The 21,280-nt window shown below is 47.8% G+C and overlaps 1 protein-coding gene across 1 annotated transcript in view; it reads right to left on the bottom strand.

Annotated features, from left to right (window-relative positions):
- NXF1 (nuclear RNA export factor 1) overlaps positions 1-21,280 on the bottom strand; it is a 497,551-nt gene that overhangs the window by 110,222 nt on the left and 366,049 nt on the right. The window contains exons 16-18 of the mRNA XM_078660502.1: positions 18,542-18,657; positions 18,071-18,113; positions 17,910-17,982 (exon numbers count right to left, since the gene is read on the bottom strand). Coding sequence (XP_078516628.1) covers positions 17,910-17,982; positions 18,071-18,113; positions 18,542-18,657 — 232 coding nt within the window. The remainder of the gene's footprint in view (positions 1-17,909; positions 17,983-18,070; positions 18,114-18,541; positions 18,658-21,280) is intronic.

The raw sequence follows: 21,280 nt of genomic DNA, 5'->3' as shown, positions 1-21,280 counted from the left end.
CCTCACCCTCAACCCCTCACCCTCACTCACCCTCAACCCCTCACTCACCCTCACTCACCCTCAACCCCTCACTCACCCTCAACCCCTCACTCACCCTCAACCCCTCACCCTCAACCCCTCACTCACCCTCACCCACCCTCAACCCCTCACCCTCAACCCCTCACTCACCCTCACCCTCACTCACCCTCAACCCCTCACCCTCACTCACCCTCACCCTCAACCCCTCACCCTCACTCACCCTCAACCCCTCACCCTCACTCACCCTCAACCCCTCACCCTCCCTCACCCTCAACCCCTCACCCTCACTCACCCTCAACCCCTCACCCTCACTCACCCTCAACGCTTCACCCTCACTCACCCTCACAACACATATTGTGTTACAATAGGTGTCACATTTGCGAAAGATAAAACTATTGGCATTGTAAATAACAAAGCTATTAATTTCGCTATTTTCAAAACAAGCACATAAATAAAAAATGTGTCCTTTACAATACCAATAGCTCAAACTTTCCTAATGCGAGACCTATTGCATTGCTGTGCTTCTCTCCCCTGCTCTCTAGAGATGTGGCCTAACGACCAGAGCTGCCATCTAAGTCACGTAATTACAAAACATGTTGCATTCCAAATGCTATAGGTGTCACATTCGCGAAAGTTATAACTATTGGCATTGTAAATGACAAAGCCATCAATTTAGCAATTTTAAAAACCAACAAATAAATAAAATATGTCATTTACAAGACCAATAACTCCAACTTTTCAAATGCGAGACCTATTGCATTTCCAATGCTTGTTTAAAAGAAGAAATTGGATCTGTTTCATTAAAATAGTGTAGGAATGCTTCAGAAGACTTCGTGAACAACTACTTGCGCTATAACAACATGTGGTATGTGTCCTCTGATCTCATTTAGTACGACAAACAAGATCTTGGGACTTGCTGCTTTCTCCCATTTGGGTCCCGCAGTTCTCCTCCTGTGAAATCCGCCTCTCTCCTTTGCTCTGGTTCAGAACGGTTGGGGAAGGGGAGTAGCTATGCAAGCTCTAAAGACAAACAGCAGACAAAAACATGCGCATTGCTGTGTTTAGTGAAGCAAGGACCGGTATGCTTTCATGTGCACACAGTTAGCAGGACGACTCTCGCATTGGTTTTAACCCCCAAGCGGTCCCACCGTGTTTGTGACGCTAAATAAAGACCCCAGCGGCCCGAAATTAAATGTCGAGATCTGTGAACAAGGCTCCTACAAAGCCAGACTGAAAGCTTATAGTTTTAAACTAACCTGGTAATCTGTTGTCCTCATCGATTGGCACAAAGACAGGAGCCCTCAGTTTACTTTTAAAAATATACCCCAGGCACCGACTTTTACTTTAAACGTGTTGGATAGAGGGACGCCGTTTAAATCAGCCACATCAGTGTTAAACTGCTCATGCTACAAGTATCTCTCCTGGCTTGCTTGACAAGAAGAAAGCATCAAGTACTAAATACCAGGAAAAATAAACCAGTGGACACCATGAAAAAAAAAAACATTTGCAATGCAATAGGTGTCGCAGTGGAAAAGGTAAAGCTATTGCTGTTGCAAATGATGTTTCTATCCCCGACCTGGCTCCGGTGACGCTGGGAGAAGAAAGATGATTGCAGGAAGCAGTAAAGCGTTACGGCGATCTGCGTACAACTAAAGAAAAGCGCACGCTCGCCATATTTAAAGTTGTTCAAGATGAAGCGCCATTATTAAAGTTAAGGTGCTGCATGGTGCACTGTTGGGGAAACAAAGTTGTAAAAGTGTACGTAAGCGAGCCGCTGAGCGCAAAAGAAAGGCGCACAACCGCCTTATTAAATTTGAAGCACAGTGTATTTCACTGTAAACAAAAATATAATATTTAAAGTGTGATGTCGCAGCGGGTGCTTTTAAATAAAAAAACGAGCAGAACAAGCATTGGCGAAGACGAAAGAACCTGCCTTAAACAAGCTCTTGGCATTGCTGTGGGGGGCGGGGGGGGCGGGGGACTGGATGCCTTTGAAGGGAAGCTCTCGGAGGCAGGCGGCTTAGGGAGCAAATGGTAAAAAGCGCATGCACGTGCACTCGACGTAATCTGCGATGGTTTCAGAGCTTGGATGAGCCTCTATACTCTCGTCCTATTATCGCTTGCGCGATTAATAGGACGCGACCTAAAAATGGTAATCCTACCTACATTTTTATATTTATTCCTAAATATCCCATATGACCCGGGGAGACTTTTTTTCGCTAGCCTCCGTGCCGAGCTGACCAGGCTGGTATGGGGTGGCAAACAACCCCAAATGTACGAGTTACTTACCTTCAGTAACAATGTATCTGGGAGAGACGATACTAGCCGCAGGTCCATTCACGTGGAATTATCCGCAGGCGTGAGACTGGATCCGGAAACTTTTTGCCACAGCATCCATGCGTGCCAGGTGCGGGGCGACCTCACGCGACTCTGCCCAGGCGTCGCCCGCGTATGTGACGTCAGCGAGGTCACATAAGTCCCAACCCAGCGAGCCTACGTCAGTTTTCATCAGAGAACTTTTCCGCAACGCGGAGTCACCAAACAAAACTGTGAGAGTATGGGAACAGTGTGCGAAAGAGTAGAAAAAAGGAATGGAGACAAGCGACACCATAAAGAGCAGTGAAACACTGCAGTAGCCAGAGGCAGGGGCAGAAGAAAGAACAGAGCAGAGCCCTGAGCAGCCACCCTGCCAATATGTAGACAGCCTCCCCCCTTCCCCGGGGACAAGGAACATAGGTAAAAAGTCATGACACATGTAGCAGGCCTACAACCCCCATCCAGAACAGGGGAGGGGAGCCAGTCCCAAGACAGACAGGAACAACAAACCTCCAAGCCACCCCAGCACAGAGGGCAACCACTCCCCAAAGGACAAGGCCAAGGCATGGCCAGATTACCCCAACTCAGATGTTAGCAGAGTGGCTAGGACCCCTAGCAGCAAGAGGAGGGGAGGGCAGATATTGCCAACCTGGAGCAGCCATAGCAGCGGGGCATAGGAGCACTGTAAACCCATCCTCCAATGAACCAAAAAGGAGGAAGAAACAGCAACAAGATGGAGCAACCCGTCAAGAGCGAAAGAATGCCATCACAGGAGACACAGCCCCCCACTGGGAGGCGAGTGCCAAAGACCAACCCAAGGGTCCTTGCAGAACGGGGAGGAAGGGTGAGCCGTGAAGGAATCTGTGGCTAGAATCGTCTCTACCAGATACTTCGTTACAGAAGGTAAGTACTCGTACATCTGATAGAGACTACTAGCCGCAGATTCCTACACGTAGAATAGATACCTAGCAATACCCACGGGGAAGGAGGGTCTGCGAAAGGACCCCACCAGCCTGGATAGGACAGAGGGTCCCACAGGGGACCAGACCTGCAGACCAGGACAGTAACCTTGCCCCTTCCAGGCAAGCGGAATCCCCAGTAGCAGAACACCACCGACCCCAAGAGGGATGGAGGAAGAAGAAGAAAGAAGACTGAAGAGGCCAGTACACTCACAACAGAGGAACCAACGGCAAGGCCAGAGAGGCTGAAGGACCCCACTACCCTATAAGGCAACAGAGCTTCCATCCAATGCTAAGACAGGTAGAAGAAGAAGCCTAGAGGGCCCCAGGAAGCGAGGGAAAAGAAGGGGAGCCCACACCAGATGGAAGGCAACAGGACAGCCAGAGCGGCGCCGACAGTCATAAGCAGCCAGAAGCAAGAAGAACAGCCTAGGGACCCAGGAAGACCAGGCAGGCGACGCCTGACAAGGGAGAGACAGAATCATCCCAGCCCTCAGGACAGGAGCAGGAGGTTGAGGAAATGCCCGGACACACATCTACGAGGGGCTACGCACACCACCTCAAGAAGCAATAGCAACATACATAAACGCCATGGAGAACAAGCACCCGAAGGCAACCAGAACTCCCAGGCAGAGCTCAAGCTATATAACAGCTACCACTACCCCACATAGGGAATGTTAAGTCCCAAGAAATAGCAACCCTCTTTGGAAGAACTTCTGCAGCAGAAGTTCTTCCAAAGGCTTGTCAAGCAGACCAAGAGAAAAAAGAAGGCCTAATCTCAGGGCTAAGTCTGTGCAGAAAACTCCAGCAAAAACACAGTCAACAAAGGGGCCGTACAGCAGCCAACAACGCCATAATCCCAGCAAGAAGGATTTGAAAGGCCACAAAGCAATAAAACACACTCCACAGCAAGGGCAACCGGCCCAAAAGAAGGTCTAGAAACAGCTCAACTCCGCAGTCACTGAAGAGGGGAAGGGGGAGGAGGAGGAGGGAGCCCTGCCAGGAACCTTTGGATGGCGGAGTCCACCGGGGGATGGAATAACAAGGTGCCATCGAACAGAAGATCAATCAGCCGCTCCTGGAAATTTTCAGGGAACACGCCATCCCGAAGCCAAGCATGGCGACAGAGGGCAACTGAGGAAGCCATGGCCCAGCACCTCCGAGATGTCCAGAGCGGAGCGGAGAATAAACGCCGCTAGCTCCCGGCCATCCAACACATTATGCCGTAAGTCCACCTGAACAGTCTCTTGGGAATCTGCAGATCCCAAGGAGTCAGCCAAAAGGAGGCCCTAGCCAACACACAAGGTGTTAAGGGCCCGCAGGGCAGCGCTGGTCGAAGCGAACATGTTGCACCCCCAAGAGTCCAGCCAGCAGGCCTCCCGGGATGGCGGAGTCAACAGTGGTGGCAGGGAAGTAAAAGCAGTCTGCAAAAGTGGACTTGAGGCAGAGGGGGGGAGGGAAAGACACGCCGGGTCACGCGGCGCCGGAAGGCACCGGTGCAGAAGGTGTTGAGGCACCGGATCCCCTGAGGCGGGCGCCTCCAAGCCCCCATCAGGGAGGAAAGGAGCGAACCCTCAAAGGGAAGCAACAGCTCCCTCCCACCAGAGCCCTGGTGGAGAACCTCCAAGAGATGGTCCGCCGGGAAATGAGCAACCGGGTCAACCATGCGCAGAATGCCCACAGCCCTGGACACTGCGGCCTGTCTCCCATCGAACCTGCGAAATCCCGGTGTGTCCTGCAGCCAGCAACCTCAAAAACCCCGGAGGACCTGCCTGCGTTCACTTCAAAGACTTAATCTCTTGTGAACACCAGACTTGTTCAAACTGCAGCTTCTGGTGCCAGCCAGAGACCGCGAATTCAGCCCACTCTGCAACCGCTGAATCCGGCCAGAGCGGAAAAACATCCTGACCAGAGATCTGTCGACCCCTGCCCTGCCTCAAGCCTCCAGATGACGCCTGCAGCCTCAATCAAGAGGACCCCCCTACAGCGACCAGAGCGGGTAAGAAAATCCGACGTCCCAAGGCACACCTGCACTCGACGACCAACAGCCTTGTGTGCCCCAACCAACGGTGCCTAACCAACCCTCAACATCCCAACTTACCCCTCGAAGTGGTGGGCACACCTGGAAGTTCCTCGTCCCCAAGCCTGCAGTATTTCTTTGTCCCGGAGGTTCTCCATTGGAACCAACAGGGCACCAGACCTCAAAACAGCACCCTGCACCCGGCTGCCCTGGTGCCGCAGAGGGTGCACCTTTGGTGCTCCTTTGGTCCTCAACCAGCCCTGAGCTTTGCTCCCACAACCTCATGGCCTGCTTGCCAGCAGCCACCAACCGGAGACCCCCTATCCTCCATAGGAGAACATTGAGCCTCAACACATTGCACTCGGCCGCCCTAGTGCTGCTGAGGGTGCAACAACCGTGCATCACTGACCCTGGGAGACCCCCCCCCCCCCCCCGAGTCTAACCCCAGAACCTTAACTCCCACAGTCGTTTACTTACCTGCAAATCGATAACCTGTTTTTCCTCCATAGGATAACATTGACAATTTTCCTTCCAAAAACGAATAAGTGTGGAGTTTTGAAAACTTAAGATATTCTTTAAAAATCGTACAAATAATCAAAATGTGTTTTCTCACCTGTTTACAGGACATGTCATAGTGCTGAATCTAGGCATCCAGCACGGAGTTAGAAAAAGTAACGTAAAAGTAACTTACCTGCAATTTGTTGACAAAGCCTATTCATTTGAATGTACAGCTCCAAAAAGTTTCTAAGTGTGGAGTTTTGAAATCTGAAAATATTCTTTAAAAATCACACGAATAACAAAAACGCATTTACTCACCTGTTTACCGGAAATGTCCCAGTGCTGAATCTAGGCATCCATTCAATCAAGGGGGTTGACCCAATAAGTCAAAGGACCTGGGTATCAATTGGTATAAGAAAACAAAGTGGTCCTGGACATATTTTAAAACACAAATCAATGTATGAATTGCTATTTACACTTAAAGGAACAAATCCTGCAGATAAAAGGAGATAGAAAAACAATAAAACAGCCAGATGCATGTATTGATAATTCATACTACCCAACATCCTTATTGAAAAATAAATCTTTTCATCAGTCACAATATTTCAATTTATTTACAATGTATATAAAACATATGTACACAAATACAATTTAAGTAAAATGAAGGAAACTGCCAGATGCAGTAAGTATGTGAAAAGAAGGTGCTCAAGTGATGTGGAGAAAGAAGAAAAAATTTGAAGGGGAAAAAAATCAGATAATTTTAGCTCAACTAAAATGTGATTCTTCTAGTTGAACTACAGAAAGGCCTACCCGTACAATATTCGAGAAACAATTAAACGGGCAAATTCTAGGAGGTGACAAGGACAAGGGAACATGGGAACAAGGTGCAGACCTCAATATGGCGGGGGGAAAAACCATCGACGTTTCGACCCTGGCGCAGTATGGGGTAAATTGACACCTCTGCTGTGGGTCTTTCTGGTTGATGGTCAAACCTGATAAAATGGTCTACCAGGGGTGCCCCCTGTACCTTTCAGCGAACTCTACTGCAGTGCTGTAGAATGCGGGTGTTGACTTTCTGCGTAGTTTGGCCTATATACATAAAGCCACAAGGGCAGAGAATTGCATAGACCACCCCCATGGTGTTACAGTTGGTGTGATGCCGTAGAGTGTGGGTATAGTTGTTATATGAGCATTCTTTTATCTCCACAGTCATTGTACACGCCTTACAGGCCTCACATTTATAATGCCCTAGTACAGGGGGAATATTCCATAAGGATGTCTGATTTTCAAAAATGTTTTCTTTGGTAATAGGGAATGTACCACATAATCCCTTATACTTCTACCTTTCCGGAAGGCATGCATTGGTGGTTCCGATGTTCCAGTTTCCTCAGCCACCAAATGCCAGTGACTGTTAATAATTTTCTTTATTTCAGTACTCCGGGTATTAAAAGTAGTGACACATGTCATCCTTTCATCTTCATTATCTCTTTTGTTCTTAGGTTCCAACAACAATTCCCTGTGGCAAAACCACGCTCTCTTGCGTGCTTTTTAAACTAAACTTCTGGGATAGCGTCTATCCATTAATCGTTCCATTAGTACAGCCGATTCAGAGAAATAATCAATCTTACAGCTGCAATTTCTACGCAACCTCAGGAATTGCCCATATGGGAGATTATCCCTGAGGTTGCTCGAATATCTTCTCAGTAGGCTTCCTATAGAAGGTAGTATGGAGCTTACCCTCATCCTCCCTGATTGTGATATCCAGAAAATGTATTTCATGGCTACTACAATCTAAGGAAAATTGGATGTTCCTATTCCTCTCATTGAGCCATGTATGAAATGTTCTAAGATGTTGTTCTGTGCCTCTCCGTATTAGGAGCACGTCGTCAATATAACGACGCCAGAGGTGAATACATTCTCTGTAGGGGTTACTTACACCAAGGACAAACTCATGTGTTTTTTTTTTTTGCAGAGTTTTATATAGCGCGAACTAGACCCGAACCAGGTATCAGAGCGCTTTACATAGCACCAGTTACGTTACATGAGGACAGACAGACATTCATTTTAGGCACGGGAAGATTAAGTGATTTGCCCAGAATCACAGGAGGTTTTGGCGTCGTTACCGAGACTCGAACCCAGATCCCCAGGTCCGAGGTCGAGCGCCCTAGCCGTTAGGCCAACTCCTCTCCCCATGTTCATAAGCATTCATATAGATTATGGCCAGATTTGGGGCAAAACTTGCCCCCATTGCTACGCCATTGGTCTGTACGAAATACTCTCCTTCAAAAGATAAAATCTCTCATCCACCATTTGTATTATTTGTATTGTATCTCTTAGGTAGCAAGTCGTATCCTCAGCTATTATTTCTTATAATTGCCCTCTACCGATAATTGAGCAAGGATCTCTGCTTTATAGTCGTCCCTATTCTGGATGACGATAGCTCCGCCTTTATCTTTTCTATCTCTAACGGGGCAGACGTCTTCTTTAGGCACCACGTGACCTCACGTTACGTGCCTTGTTGATGTGCCCGTGTACCAAGTAGGAACCAATTTGGCATTCTCCCGTTCATTGGGATTATTTTTGCATGGAACCCTAGTTTTGACTACAGGGATACATCGGAGATTCAGGTAACCATTATGAACAACTTGTTATTTGTTTTCTAGGGGATTCTTGTTTGAGCAAAATACGGCAACTCACCGTTATAGTAATGTGTATCCCTGTTATGGGTCGTTTCATTTTATTTTAGTGCCGGTGATGTTGCAAATTGCAGTATAGTTCTGCTACCGCCGCCCAACCATCGTCCAATCATTTTGGCCACGAGTGTTTGACGTTTTGGGTGAGTTTGCCCGTTTTGGAAAATTGTTCGAGCACATGTGCTCATACCTTCTCGGTAGTGTTGTGTTGTAATTAGTGTTTTTTCCTTCCTTTTGTCTTACGCTATAGATTAACTTCAGGATATTATTCCTTTTGTTCGAAATTAAACAACATTGGATTAGTATCAGGCACACCACAGACGGGTGAGTGCCCCTTATGATACTTTCTTGATTGTGATAGATAATTATCACTGTGCCTTGGAGATGGGCACTAAGCCAGATTATTTCTTGTGTTTTTAGGTTGTCCTCATTTATTGCTTGGACCCTTGTTTCATACTGCAACCTTGGTAATGAACCCAACCAATTAAATTGGTCTTATTGAATCCTTGCAATTTTACTAGACAGTATATTGAATACATTGTTAATCTTTTTAGGTACATCCCTGCCCCTCCTCCCCACTGTCCAGTCCTGAAGAAGACCCACAGCAGAGGTGTCAATTTACCCCATATTGCGCAAGGGTCGAAACGTCGACGTTTTTCCCCCCCGCCATATTGAGGCCTGCACCTTGTTCCCATGTTCCCTTGTCCTTGTCACCTCCTAGAATTTGCCCCGGTTTAATTGTTTCTCGAATATTGTACGGGTAGGCCTCTCTGTAGTTCAACTAGAAGAATCACATTTTAGTTGAGCTTAAATGATCTGATTTTTCCCCTTCGAATTTTTTCTTCTTTCTCCACATCACTTGAGCACCTTCTTTTCACATACTTACTGCATCTGGCAGTTTCCTTCATTTTACTTAAATTGTATTTGTGTACATATGTTTTATATACATTGTAAATAAATTGAAATATTGTGACTGATGAAAAGATTTATTTTTCAATAAGGAGGTTGTGTTTGGGTATTAGGAAATATGGGGAGTAGGTTCCTTTGAACCATTCTTGTTTTAGTACCAATTCTATTGCCTGTTTTTGGTATAGTTCCTTGATTTATGCCTCTAGCAGGATGGGTTCTGATTTTAGGAATCGTCTTGTTTTTAGTGGGCTTGCAGGTGGTTTTATTGTCAGCTCTATGCAATATCCGTACTTTACCAAATTTAATATCCAATTGTCTGTTGTGATATTTTGCCACTGTTTGAGTAAAAAGGATAATCTTCCACTCACTGATGTTTTGTGTGGGTCCTTGTTTGTGAGTGGGTCAGTTAGATAAGTTTCCTCTTCCTCTAGAAGATTGGCCTCTCCCTCTCTCATTGCCCGAAAGGGCAGTTTCTTCTGTTTTTGCCAACCTTGATAAATTGCCTGGCTGACCTATTTGTTGTCCTGAGATCTGCTTTTGTGACTGCTGTGACATTTGTTGTCCCTGACAAAAGGTGCCTCTACCTGTGGGCATTCCGTTATCGAATCCACCTCTTTTAAAGGACCTGCCTGCTGTAGGACTCCCATCACCCTTGCCATCTCGTTGTCCATTTTTATCTGTTGAAGGGATTCATCCACTTCCGTTCCAATAAGTGCCTCTCCATTGAATTGTCAATTGATGATGGAGGTTTGAAATTCCTGTTTGAAATCAGATATTCTGTGCCAGGCAGGTCTCAGGATAGTTCCTGTGCACATTTGCCTACTAGCAGTATCTGCTGCATTCAAAGCATACTTAAGGTAGGTGTTTGCCACGTATTTTCCGGCTTGAACAATAGATCTTGCCATTTTCTTGTCCTCTTCCGATAGTTTAAGAAACTCCTCTATCTTATCCCACTGTTGATGGCCATATCTGTTTAGTAGGGCACTGGAGTTTGTGATGCGCCACTACATTGCTGCATCTTTTTCTATTCTTCTCCCCAGCATGTCCATCCTTTTACTCTACTTCTCTGGTGGAGGGCCAGTGTTGGAGACTGCATTAGCTCTCCTTCTGGCTGTGGTGACAATAATTGACTCAGGCACCATGTTACCTTGAATATATTTAGGGTCCTTTGAGGAAGCCTTATATTTATTTTCCACCCTTGGGGGTACCCCCTTGTTTGAAGATGGTTACATGAAAGCTTCTTTGAATTGATCCAGAATGCTAGGAAGCACAGGAAGATATTGAGTTCCCTGGGGCCAGGGTTTCTAGGAGGAAACATGCGACTCCTTTCTCTTCCTCTAGGGCTACTTCTAATTGGTTTGCTGCCCTCTTGACTAGGTCATTGCAGAAAGCCATGTCGTCTGGAGGCAAAGCTTTCCAGGGGTAACTGCATATCTCTTCCTCCGGGCATTTGGTGTCGAGATCGTTCCACAAATCTTTGACATTTTGGGATATTCCCTCTTCAGGTACGTCCCCATATTCCTTGGGTTCTTTGTCTCAAAGTTCTGGGGTTAGGGGTGAGTCGAAGATACCTTCTTCCCTCTCTGCGTCTTCTGTCTCTTCGGTGTCAATAAACAAGTTACTTACCTTCGGTAATGATATATTTGTAAGAGAACTAGATTAGTTATGGATTCCTCAATATAGAATTACCCCCAGGCGTCAGACTGGATCCAGAGAATATTTCTTCAGCAGTACCCCTGGGCATCAAGAGGTAGCGTCGTGGTCACCAGAATGACATTGTGGTATCTATTTAGACGCCTCCCTCGTGCGCGGATGTCCGTTCTTTACACGACATTCCACACCAGAAGCGCAGAACCATGCAAGACACTGACCACTGGTGCACGAAAACTAGGGCCCTGAAAGGGAGTACCTCACTCTAGAAGTCATTTTGCAGAATGGGGAGGACGTGATGGGGCGGTGAGGAATCCATAACTAACCTATATCGTTTACAGATGGAAAATGCTACTTAGCAGTATGCATCTGTTCTTGGCATGTAGAACTGTAGATTCGTATACTGTTGCATAGATCGCCATCTGGTGTTGGGCTCGGATGTTTGCACTTTATTTTTGTCTTGGAAGAAGTCTTTTGTAGTCACCAGACAGGAGACTCCTCCTTAGGACGATAGTGCGCATGGGCATTGTCTCCATCTCCAGATGGAATGGTTAGGATGGTGTCAGAAGAAATAGAAAAGATGTCCATGGTTAATGTATCTAAATAAGATAACACTGAAAACAGATAGAGGTATCCTGGGAGGCGGGTGGGCGTGTACGAATCTACAGCTCTATATGCCAAGAACAGATGCATACTGGTAAGTAGCATTTTCCGTTCAAGGCATATGAGCTGTAGATCGTATACTGTTGCATAGACTGTATAGCAGTTACCTCCTTAGCGGTGGCTACCTGTATCTGTTGCAGTCGCTTGAAAACGTTTTTAATACAACCTGACCCACACTAGCTTGTTGCTTTTGCGTGTGGAATGCACCCTAGGGGGAATGGATAATGTACGCTTTGCTTTTTGGTAGCATATTTGGATGCATTTAACAATCCACCTAGCAATTTCTGCTTTTGAGATAGGATTGCCTTTATGTGGAGGTGAAAAAGCTACAAAAAGTTTAGTTTTTCTGAAAGTTTTTGTTCGTTCAATGTAATAAAGGAGAGCTCTTTTGACGTCAAGCGTATGAGGAGCACGTTCTGCTACAGAGTCTGTTTTGAAAGAAAAAGACTGGCAGTTCAACGGACTTGTTAAGGTGGAAAGCAGAAACTACTTTTGGCAAGAATTTAAGATTTGTCTTAAGAACCACTTTGTTGTGATGTATTTGCAAAAATGGTTCTTGTATGATTAATTCCTGGAGTTCACTTACTCGTCCGAGAGATGTGATTGCTAAAAGGAAAGCTATTTTGCATGTGAGAAATTGCAACTCACATTTATGTAGAGGTTCAAATGGGGGACCGATACGTCTGGTAAGGACAATGTTTAGGTTCCAATGTGGAGAGGATGGAACTCTGGGAGGAATTATGCTTTTAAGGCCTTCCATGAATGCTTTGATGGCAGGTACTTTAAACAGTGACAGGAAGTGGTAAGGAGACAGACTAGTGCTGTCTCTTCCCAAAACAAAAAAGTCGTTTAAAAAACAATTTACCCTTTCTGTGATTACTGTCTTTGCCTGTGGTTGTTACAATTTAAAATTGTAGTTTTGACCTGCCTGTGATTACCTATTTTGTCACCTGTTTTATGTTTTAAACTTGTGGTTTTTCCCTGCCCATGATAGCTCACATTTAACGTGTTAAATTGTGGGATTTGAAGTCCAACCACTGTAGTTTATCCCTCTCATTCCTTGGTGACAAATGTGTTTTCCCTCCAAATTTCTCCTTTGCTCTGTGCGAAGACCTGTATGTTAAAACAGTGCACCCCCAGCCACCATTTTGTGTTCACAAGCCAGTGAAACCAGCCCCCCTGGGCCCCCCCCTCTCCTCTCCCCCCTCCCCTCCCTCTACCCAGGCTTCTCGACGCAGACTTCCCTCTCGACGCCGACTTCCCTCTCGACGGGAAGCATATTGTCGGCATAGCCATCGACCGGGACCGCTGCCGTTTCTGGGCCTTCTTGTGACTGGGGAGCCCCCCAGAGGCTGATGCATAAGTAGTGGAAGTTGAAAGATTCCCTCCATGCCCAGAGGTCCCAAATGCATCCTGATGTCTCCTCTGCTCCAGGCCTTGAAGACGGATCTTCTCCCTGTCACGCAGGGTCCTCCTGGAGAATGACTTGCAGATGACATAGGAGTCAGGAACATGAGAAGATGGAAGGCAGAGTATGCAAACCCTGTGTGAGTCTGATTTGGCCTTCTTCCTGGCACACTCAGGGCACTTGTCAAATAAAGCTGGCATTTTGACGAGAAATAGGTGGCTTAGCTGCTAAAAAAAGACAGCAAATAGAAGAGAAAGGCCCCAGACGTCGAATGAAACCCTAAAACTTTCAAAAAAGCTCAAAAATTTGAAGAAATAACACAATGCTCCAGGTTCCTGCTAGCAGGAGCCGGAAAAAAGAACTGAAAGTAACTTGCCTTTGTCTGTGCATCATGGGATACCGAGGGTCTCTGGAGGGTTACTTAAAGGCACGGTATCCCTGTTCCAGACACATAATGGCAGCCTATGGGGCTTGTCTGTCCAACCCTTCCTATCATGACAAGGGATTTTTGTGAAGGGGTGTCTGAAACTTAGCAAGATGTGTAAATTTTAATATTATTTGGCTATCCTTTTCACTTGAAGATGAAGTGCTGGCCAGTGTAGCCTTGTTAATTGTAGGCTGCATTATTTGTCTATGCAGGACTGCAGAAGAGGACAACTTAAGAGACTACTTCGAATGCTCTGGGGTCCACGCACATGGGCAGCACTATTCACAGATTATGACTAAACACAGATCCCCTACTACAGAAGCTTTTAATGCCAGAAAATTCGCTAGAAATTCGAGGTGATTGATGTGGAGCTTTTTTTGCTGATGGGTCCACATACCCTGAATGGTATGGTTTAGGAGATGAGCTCCCCAGTCGGTGAGCGATGCGTCTGTTGTGAGCACTATCTGTGGGACCGGGTCTAGGAACGGCCGCCCTTTGGAAAGTTTTTGTGTGCTCCACCACTGCAGAGAGCGATGTGTGCAGCTGTCTACCAACCCCAGATCTGTAAGTTGACCTTGAGCCTGGTTCCACTGATGTGCCAAACATTCCTGTAACGGACGCATTTAGAGTCTTGCATGAGGTACTATTAAAATGCAAGAGGCCATCATCCCTAGTAGTTGCATAAACACTCGAGCTGGTAGTGAGAATTGAGGTTGAAATTTTGTAATGAGTGTTTACATGGTGGCTATCTGACTGGATTGGGATACGCAAGGCCTTTTGAAGTATCTATTGTGGTGCCTAGATACTGCTGTGTGGGGGTTCCTTGAAGATGTGACTTGGTGAGGTTTATTGTAAATCCTAAGTCGTGGAGCAGCTGTATTGTTTTGTGTGTGTGGTGCACACAATCGCTGCGTGACTTGGCTTTGATAAGCCAGTCGTCGAGGTAGGAAAACACATGAATGTGTTGTCTTCTCAAGTGAGCCACTACTACAGCGAGGCATTTTGTGAAAACTCTGGGTGCTGTAGTTACTCCGAAGGGAAGTACTTTAAATTGATAGATCTGACCGTCCACTGCAACCAGTAGATATTTCCTGTGAGCATGATGAATAGGAATGTGGAAGTTGGCATCCTTGAGATCTAGAGTGGCAAGGAAATCACCTTGTTGGAGCAATGGTAGGACCTGTTGGAGTGACCATGTGAAAGTGGTGGTCGGATTGTATATACAGGTTCAACGGTCTGAGGTCTAGTATTGGCCTGAGAGTAACGTCTCCATCCGCCTGTCTCCGCCTCCATCTGCCTCTGCCTCCATCCGCCTCCCATCTGCCCGTCCCCGCCTCCCATCTGCCCGTCCCCGCCTCCCATCTGCCCGTCCCCGCCTCCCATCTGCCCGTCCCCGCCTCCCATCTGCCCGTCCCCGCCTCTCCTCTGTCCATCCCAGCCTCTCCTCTGCCCGTCCCCGCATCTGCCCGTCCCCGCCTCTGCCTGTCCCCATCTTTACCTGTCTGTCTCGGTCGGTCCCGGTCCCTGTCTCGGTCGGTCCCCGTCTCCAGCTCGGTCGGTCCCCGTCTCCAGCTCGGTCGGTCCCCGTCTCCAGCTCGGTCGGTCCCCGACTCCAGCTCGGTCGGTCCCCGTCTCCATCTCTGTCTGTGTCTGTCCCCGTCTCCATCTCTGTCTGTGTCTGTCCCCGTCTCCATCTCTGTCTGTGTCTGTGTCTGTCCCCGTCTCCATCTCTGTCTGTGTCTGTCCCCGTCTCCATCTCCATCTCCATCTCTGTCTGTGTCTGTGTCTGTCCCCGTCTCCATCTCTGTCTGTGTCTGTCCCCGTCTCCATCACTGTCTCTGTCTGTGTCTGTCCCCGTCTCCATCTCCATCTCCATCTCTGTCTGTGTCTGTGTCTGTCCCCGTCTCCATCTCTGTCTGTGTCTGTCCCCGTCTCCATCTCTGTCTGTGTCTGTGTCTGTCCCCGTCTCCATCTCTGTCTGTGTCTGTGTCTGTCCCCGTCTCCATCTCTGTCTGTGTCTGTGTCTGTCCCCGTCTCCATCTCTGTCTGTGTCTGTCCCCGTCTCCGTCTGTGTCTGTCCCCGTCTCCATCTCTGTCTGTGTCTGTCCCCGTCTCCATCTCTGTCTGTGTCTGTCCCCGTCTCCATCTCTGTCTGTGTCTGTCCCCGTCTCCATCTCTGTCTGTGTCTGTCCCCGTCTCCATCTCTGTCTGTGTCTGTCCCCGTCTCCATCTCTGTCTGTGTCTGTCCCCGTCTCCATCTCTGTCTGTGTCTGTCCCCGTCTCCATCTCTGTCTGTGTCTGTCCCCGTCTCCATCTCTGCCTGTCCCCGTCTCCATCTCTGCCTGTCCCCGTCTCCATCTCTGCCTGTCCCCGTCTCCATCTCTGCCTGTCCCCGTCCCCATCTCTGCCTGTCCCCGTCTCCATCTCTGCCTGTCCCCGTCTCCATCTCTGCCTGTCCCCGTCTCCATCTCTGCCTGTCCCCGTCTCCATCTCTGCCTGTCCCCGTCTCCATCTCTGCCTGTCCCCGTCTCCATCTCTGCCTGTCCCCGTCTCCATCTCTGCCTGTCCCCGTCTCCATCTCTGCCTGTCCCCGTCTCCATCTCTGCCTGTCCCCGTCTCCATCTCTGCCTGTCCCCGTCTCCATCTCTGCCTGTCCCCGTCTCCATCTCTGCCTGTCCCGGTCTCCATCTCTGCCTGTCCCGGTCTCCATCTCTGCCTGTCCCGGTCTCCATCTCTGCCTGTCCCGGTCTCCATCTCTGCCTGTCCCGGTCTCCATCTCTGCCTGTCCCGGTCTCCATCTCTGCCTGTCCCGGTCTCCATCTCTGCCTGTCCCGGTCTCCATCTCTGCCTGTCCCGGTCTCCATCTCTGCCTGTCCCGGTCTCCATCTCTGCCTGTCCCGGTCTCCATCTCTGCCTGTCCCGGTCTCCATCTCTGCCTGTCCCGGTCTCCATCTCTGCCTGTCCCGGTCTCCATCTCTGCCTGTCCCGGTCTCCATCTCTGCCTGTCCCGGTCTCCATCTCTGCCTGTCCCGGTCTCCATCTCTGCCTGTCCCGGTCTCCATCTCTGCCTGTCCCGGTCTCTATCTCGGTACGTCCCGGTCTCTATCTCGGTACGTCCCGGTCTCTATCTCGGTACGTCCCGGTCTCTATCTCGGTACGTCCCGGTCTCTATCTCGGTACGTCCCGGTCTCTATCTCGGTCTGTTTCTGTCTCTGTGTCTCTATCAGTGTCTGTCCAAACAGGAAGCTTCCCAAAAAGCCCTTTTAAAAGTCAGCTGGGAAAGCGCATACAGCTGATTTTTAAAGGGCTATTTTTGGGAAGCTTTCTGAAGGTGCTGTGATGTCGCAGAGGCCAGCAGTAAACACAGAAGAAGGCCGCAGGAGCATACGTAGTGAATACCTATTTAATACGTATTCACTACTATGCTTCTGCGATCATCTTCTGTGTTTACCGCCGGCCATGGAAACTGCAAGGCAAGGTCCACGGGCCTCCAGTGAAGGCGTGTCGGGCCACTGGTGACCCGCGGGCCGTACAAGGAGTACCAGTGGTCTAGAATGACACCCAGATATCTATACTCTGAAACGGAGACATATGAAAACCATACCAAAATACATTAATGGTTTGGCACCTTGCAGAGGCTTGAGATTTATGAATCACCTTAGTCTCTTCACAGCAGTGAATGCAAAGGAAAACCTGACTAGTAGGCTTTAAGTAGCCCTGTCAAGAGGACCTCCAGACTTTCCGTCAACTGGATTTGTATTCTGAGCCATCTCATTTGGGTGATCCCATAGTCCTACTTCAGCGGTAAAAGTTTGAGCATACTGGATTTTGGGATTGATTTCTGGGAACTACACATCAGGGTCATCAACCCAAGGACCTGCCCAGCTTATACTATTAAAGGCAAAGACTGATCACTTCACTCTAAATATACTATATTCTTCTGTCTCACACCATTCCTCTATTGACTAGCTAAAGTAAACAAATAATTGCAAAGCTCTACGAAACCCAAAGGGTCAAGAAATCAGCAGAATGCCTCCTCATTGGATAACACAGACAACTGGACTTCATGTTCTATTACATCATGCTTGGGGTCACATCTTTTTCAAGTAAGAGTTCTCTGGCCCCCGATCAACTGCTGTGAAAGACTGAATTAGTGTGTGGGGTAGTGAGTGATATAGTTCAGCGTGCACACTGTGCTGGTGCACCTAGGTCTATATCTACGAGTAATAATATCTAAAAGTAACTGACAGTACGAGTAGTCTGCAGGCTTCAGTTCCATAGCCCTGTTGACATCTACAAAAGACAAGTGTCTGACCACTGCCTTTACAGAGAATAGCTGTAACCTTACCCAGCGTTTGGAGCAGGTACTGCGATAAACACCCTGTTGAAAGCCCTCTTGGAGTATCGAAATTTCCCATCAACTATAAAAACAAAACACAAAAAAACAAAGTTAAGAAGAGAAAGAACATAGTTTGGTTCACACAATTGCAGAGGACTTGAAATGCTTACCCTCCTGGAAGATCCCATGAACAGTGAAGCACAAGAGAGTGTTCTGAGGGGAAAAAAACACAATATTGGATACACTAGAAACAGAAGAGACGTAAAAAACATGGAGACAGAGGGGGAGAATTAGGAAGAAAGCATAATAAGAACAATGGAAACAGAACAAGGGGTGAGAAGGATAACAGCGGGAGGGGACAAAGTAGAAGAAAAGCTCACGGAGGGCAGAGGGCACATGGAGAGAGAGAAGAGTTAACAGAGGAGAGGAAAAATTAGACCTATAGAGAGGGAAGGAAAAAGGCAGAAGGCAACAAAGCAAAGGGGCATGAACGGCGCTGGAGACCAAATGTGCTAGATAATGGACAGATTAAGTGGCGAAGTCTAGGAAAAGCTAGAAGTGAGGGCATGTGATTATTGAAGCTCACTCCTAAAAGAAACACAATGGTTGTGGTTAATAAAGGGTTTTTCAAAGAGACTCACTGTCTGAGCGGTGATGTCGATCACAAAGGAATTGATGTCATGCAGAGTTTTCGGCAGCACATTCAGGAAGGCCACAACATTGAGCCTAGTATGCTTCAGTAGTTTGAATCTCATAACTGCAAGAGATGAGACTGTAAATATTCAATGGACACTGGTATGTTTCAAAGTAAGCATCACTTGATTAAAGTATTTCCTGACTTCAGAGGAAGATTCCTGTAACACACCAAGTAGCAAATGCTTTAGGAAGCCTTCGTAGATCATGAGTGACTGAACTTCTAGCCATCTATTAGGATATCAGAGGCTACAGAACACATGTCCCAATGGGTAATCTATGATGCTTATTTAGAGCATCAGAAAGGTAGTAAAGAAAGAATATAACCAGAAAAGGGGGAGGAGAGATGTGACCATTACATCAAAGAAAGATATCGACAAAGAAGCTACAGAAACACACCGACTCAAAATGAACAAGTTACTTACCTCCGGTAACGATGTACCTCTAAGACACATTGTAGGAAGCTGGCTCTATATATACTATAACATAGTGAGTTAGTGTGCACAGAGTCCAGTGGACCCCAAAGGTAGGCAGAGGCAAAGTTAGATAGCACCTCACTCTATTTGTGGTAGTGTGGCCGAGCAGTGAGGCAGTATCAGAGGACAGTGTTAAGCATTTGTTGTAGACAGTCAGCAAATGAATTCACACACTCAAACACTGAACTTCAGACCAATTGTTTTTGAATAAAAATATTTGTTATTTTATTTTCTAGAATCAAGCACGCCTGGCACAGGTAAGTGATAAGTACTTTGCAGTAAATATCAGTTGTAATCCAGTTTGGATTTGTAATAGTATATGCACTTTGTTTTGACTTACAGTATGGTTTCAGAGAAATGCAATACTTTGTAAATACAGTACATAGACTTTTCAGTAAAATTACAGGTAAATTACCTTTCTTACTCAGTAGTATACCTGGATACTACTCTGGGACATTTCCTGCAAATAGGTAAGTGGAAATCGTTTTTGTTACTTAGTACAATTTTAAAGAATTTCTTAAGGTTTTCAAACTCTACACTTCAAAACTTTCCAAGAAAAAAAGTCAATGTTATCCTATGGAGGAAAATAGTGTTATCAGTTTCAGGGGAAGTATTTGGTAGGGGGAGTTGAGGTTCTGGGGGTAGACTCAGGGGTCCCCCAGGGTCAAGGATGCACTCTTGTTACATTCTCAGAGGCACTAGGGCGGGTGGGTGCAGAGTGCCGAGGCCCAATGTTATCCAACAGGGGACAGGGGGCCTCCGGTTAGGGGCTACTGGCGAGCAGGCCACTTGGCTGTGGGAGCAAAGCTCCTGGACTTTAGCTCAGGGCAAATGGGGAAACAAAGTAGCACCAAAGGTGCACCCTCAGCAGCACTAGGGCGGCTAGGTGCAGGATGCTGTTTTGACGTCAGGCGCCTTGTTGGTTTCCATGGGGAACCTCCGGTTTGCAAAGGCACTGCAGGCTTAGGGACAAAGGTCTTCTGTGTGCGACCACCACTTCGAGAGGTAAGTTGGGGAGTTAGGGGTTGGTTAGGCACCGTTGGTTTGGGCACCTAAGGCGTGGAGGGGTGCCTTTTGGGGTCTTATCTTCTTACCAGCTCCTGATCGTGGTTGTGGGGACCTTCCGGATTTAGTCTGCAGGCGTTGGCTGGAGGCAGGTCAGGGGTCGCCGGATCTCGGGTCAGGATCGCCGGGATGACCTCCTCGTGGTGTTTGCCCATTCGAGCTTGGGCCGTAGACGGCGGGTGAACAGTGGGGCGGATTTGCGGTGTCTGTCTGAATCTAGAGGTTGCAGGTGAACAAATCTGGTGTACACAGGAGACAAAGTCTCTGGGGTTGAAGGCAGGTAGGTCCTCCGGGGATTTAGAGGTTGCTGGCAGCAGGACACACCGGGATTTCGCAGAAGCAGGTTTGAGGTGGAGACAGGCCGGAAGGGCTGGGGCCAAGTCAGTGGGAGTCTTCCTCTTGTTAGCTGCTGCACACTGTTCGGTCCTTCTTGTAGTTTCTTCTTGTCTGAGAAAGCAAGGTTTAGGGGTGCCCCTAAATACTAGATGTAGGGGTGTTACAGGTAGGTAAAAGGCAGGGACCAATGGGTCCCTTCCCTGGGCTGGGGTGTTTCAGGGCCCAGTGAGCAGCAGGCTCTCGACCCAGGGGCCCAGCAACAAGTCTGGTGGTGGCATCTTTCATTAAATCCCACACTGGCATCAGTGTGGGTTTAATGTGCTGAGACGTTTGATACCAAACCTCTCGGTTTTCAGAGTAGCCATTATGGTGCTGTGGAGTTCGTAATGACAAACTCTCAGCACCATATACTCTAACGGGGTGACCGATCTATTCAGCAGAGGGTTGTAGGCATGGCACACGGAGAAGTGTGCCATGTCGAGACTTCACTTTGTTCTGCACCAAAACACGCAGCCTGCAAAGGCACTGTGTGTGTGTGTGTGTGTGTGTGTGTGTGTAAGGGTTCAGGACCTCTAAGGGTGGCACAATAAGTGCTGCAGCCTTTAGAGGCCTTCACTGGTCTACGTGCCCCGGAAACCTGTGGTACCATTTACCAGGGGCTGACCTGTGGCCGGAGATGCCAATTGGGTTTAGGCTTCAATGCAGTTTTAGTGAAGGAACATATGCCCTGGGTACCTAATTAGCCGGCGCACAGGGAACATTAGCAATTCAGCAAAAAGTGCGGGCTACCATGCAGAAAGAGGGCACTTT

Source organism: Lissotriton helveticus, chromosome 9 (assembly GCF_964261635.1).
Source record: "Lissotriton helveticus chromosome 9, aLisHel1.1, whole genome shotgun sequence".
NCBI lineage: Eukaryota > Metazoa > Chordata > Amphibia > Caudata > Salamandridae > Lissotriton > Lissotriton helveticus.
This window is presented reverse-complemented; position numbering and strand designations above follow the sequence as displayed.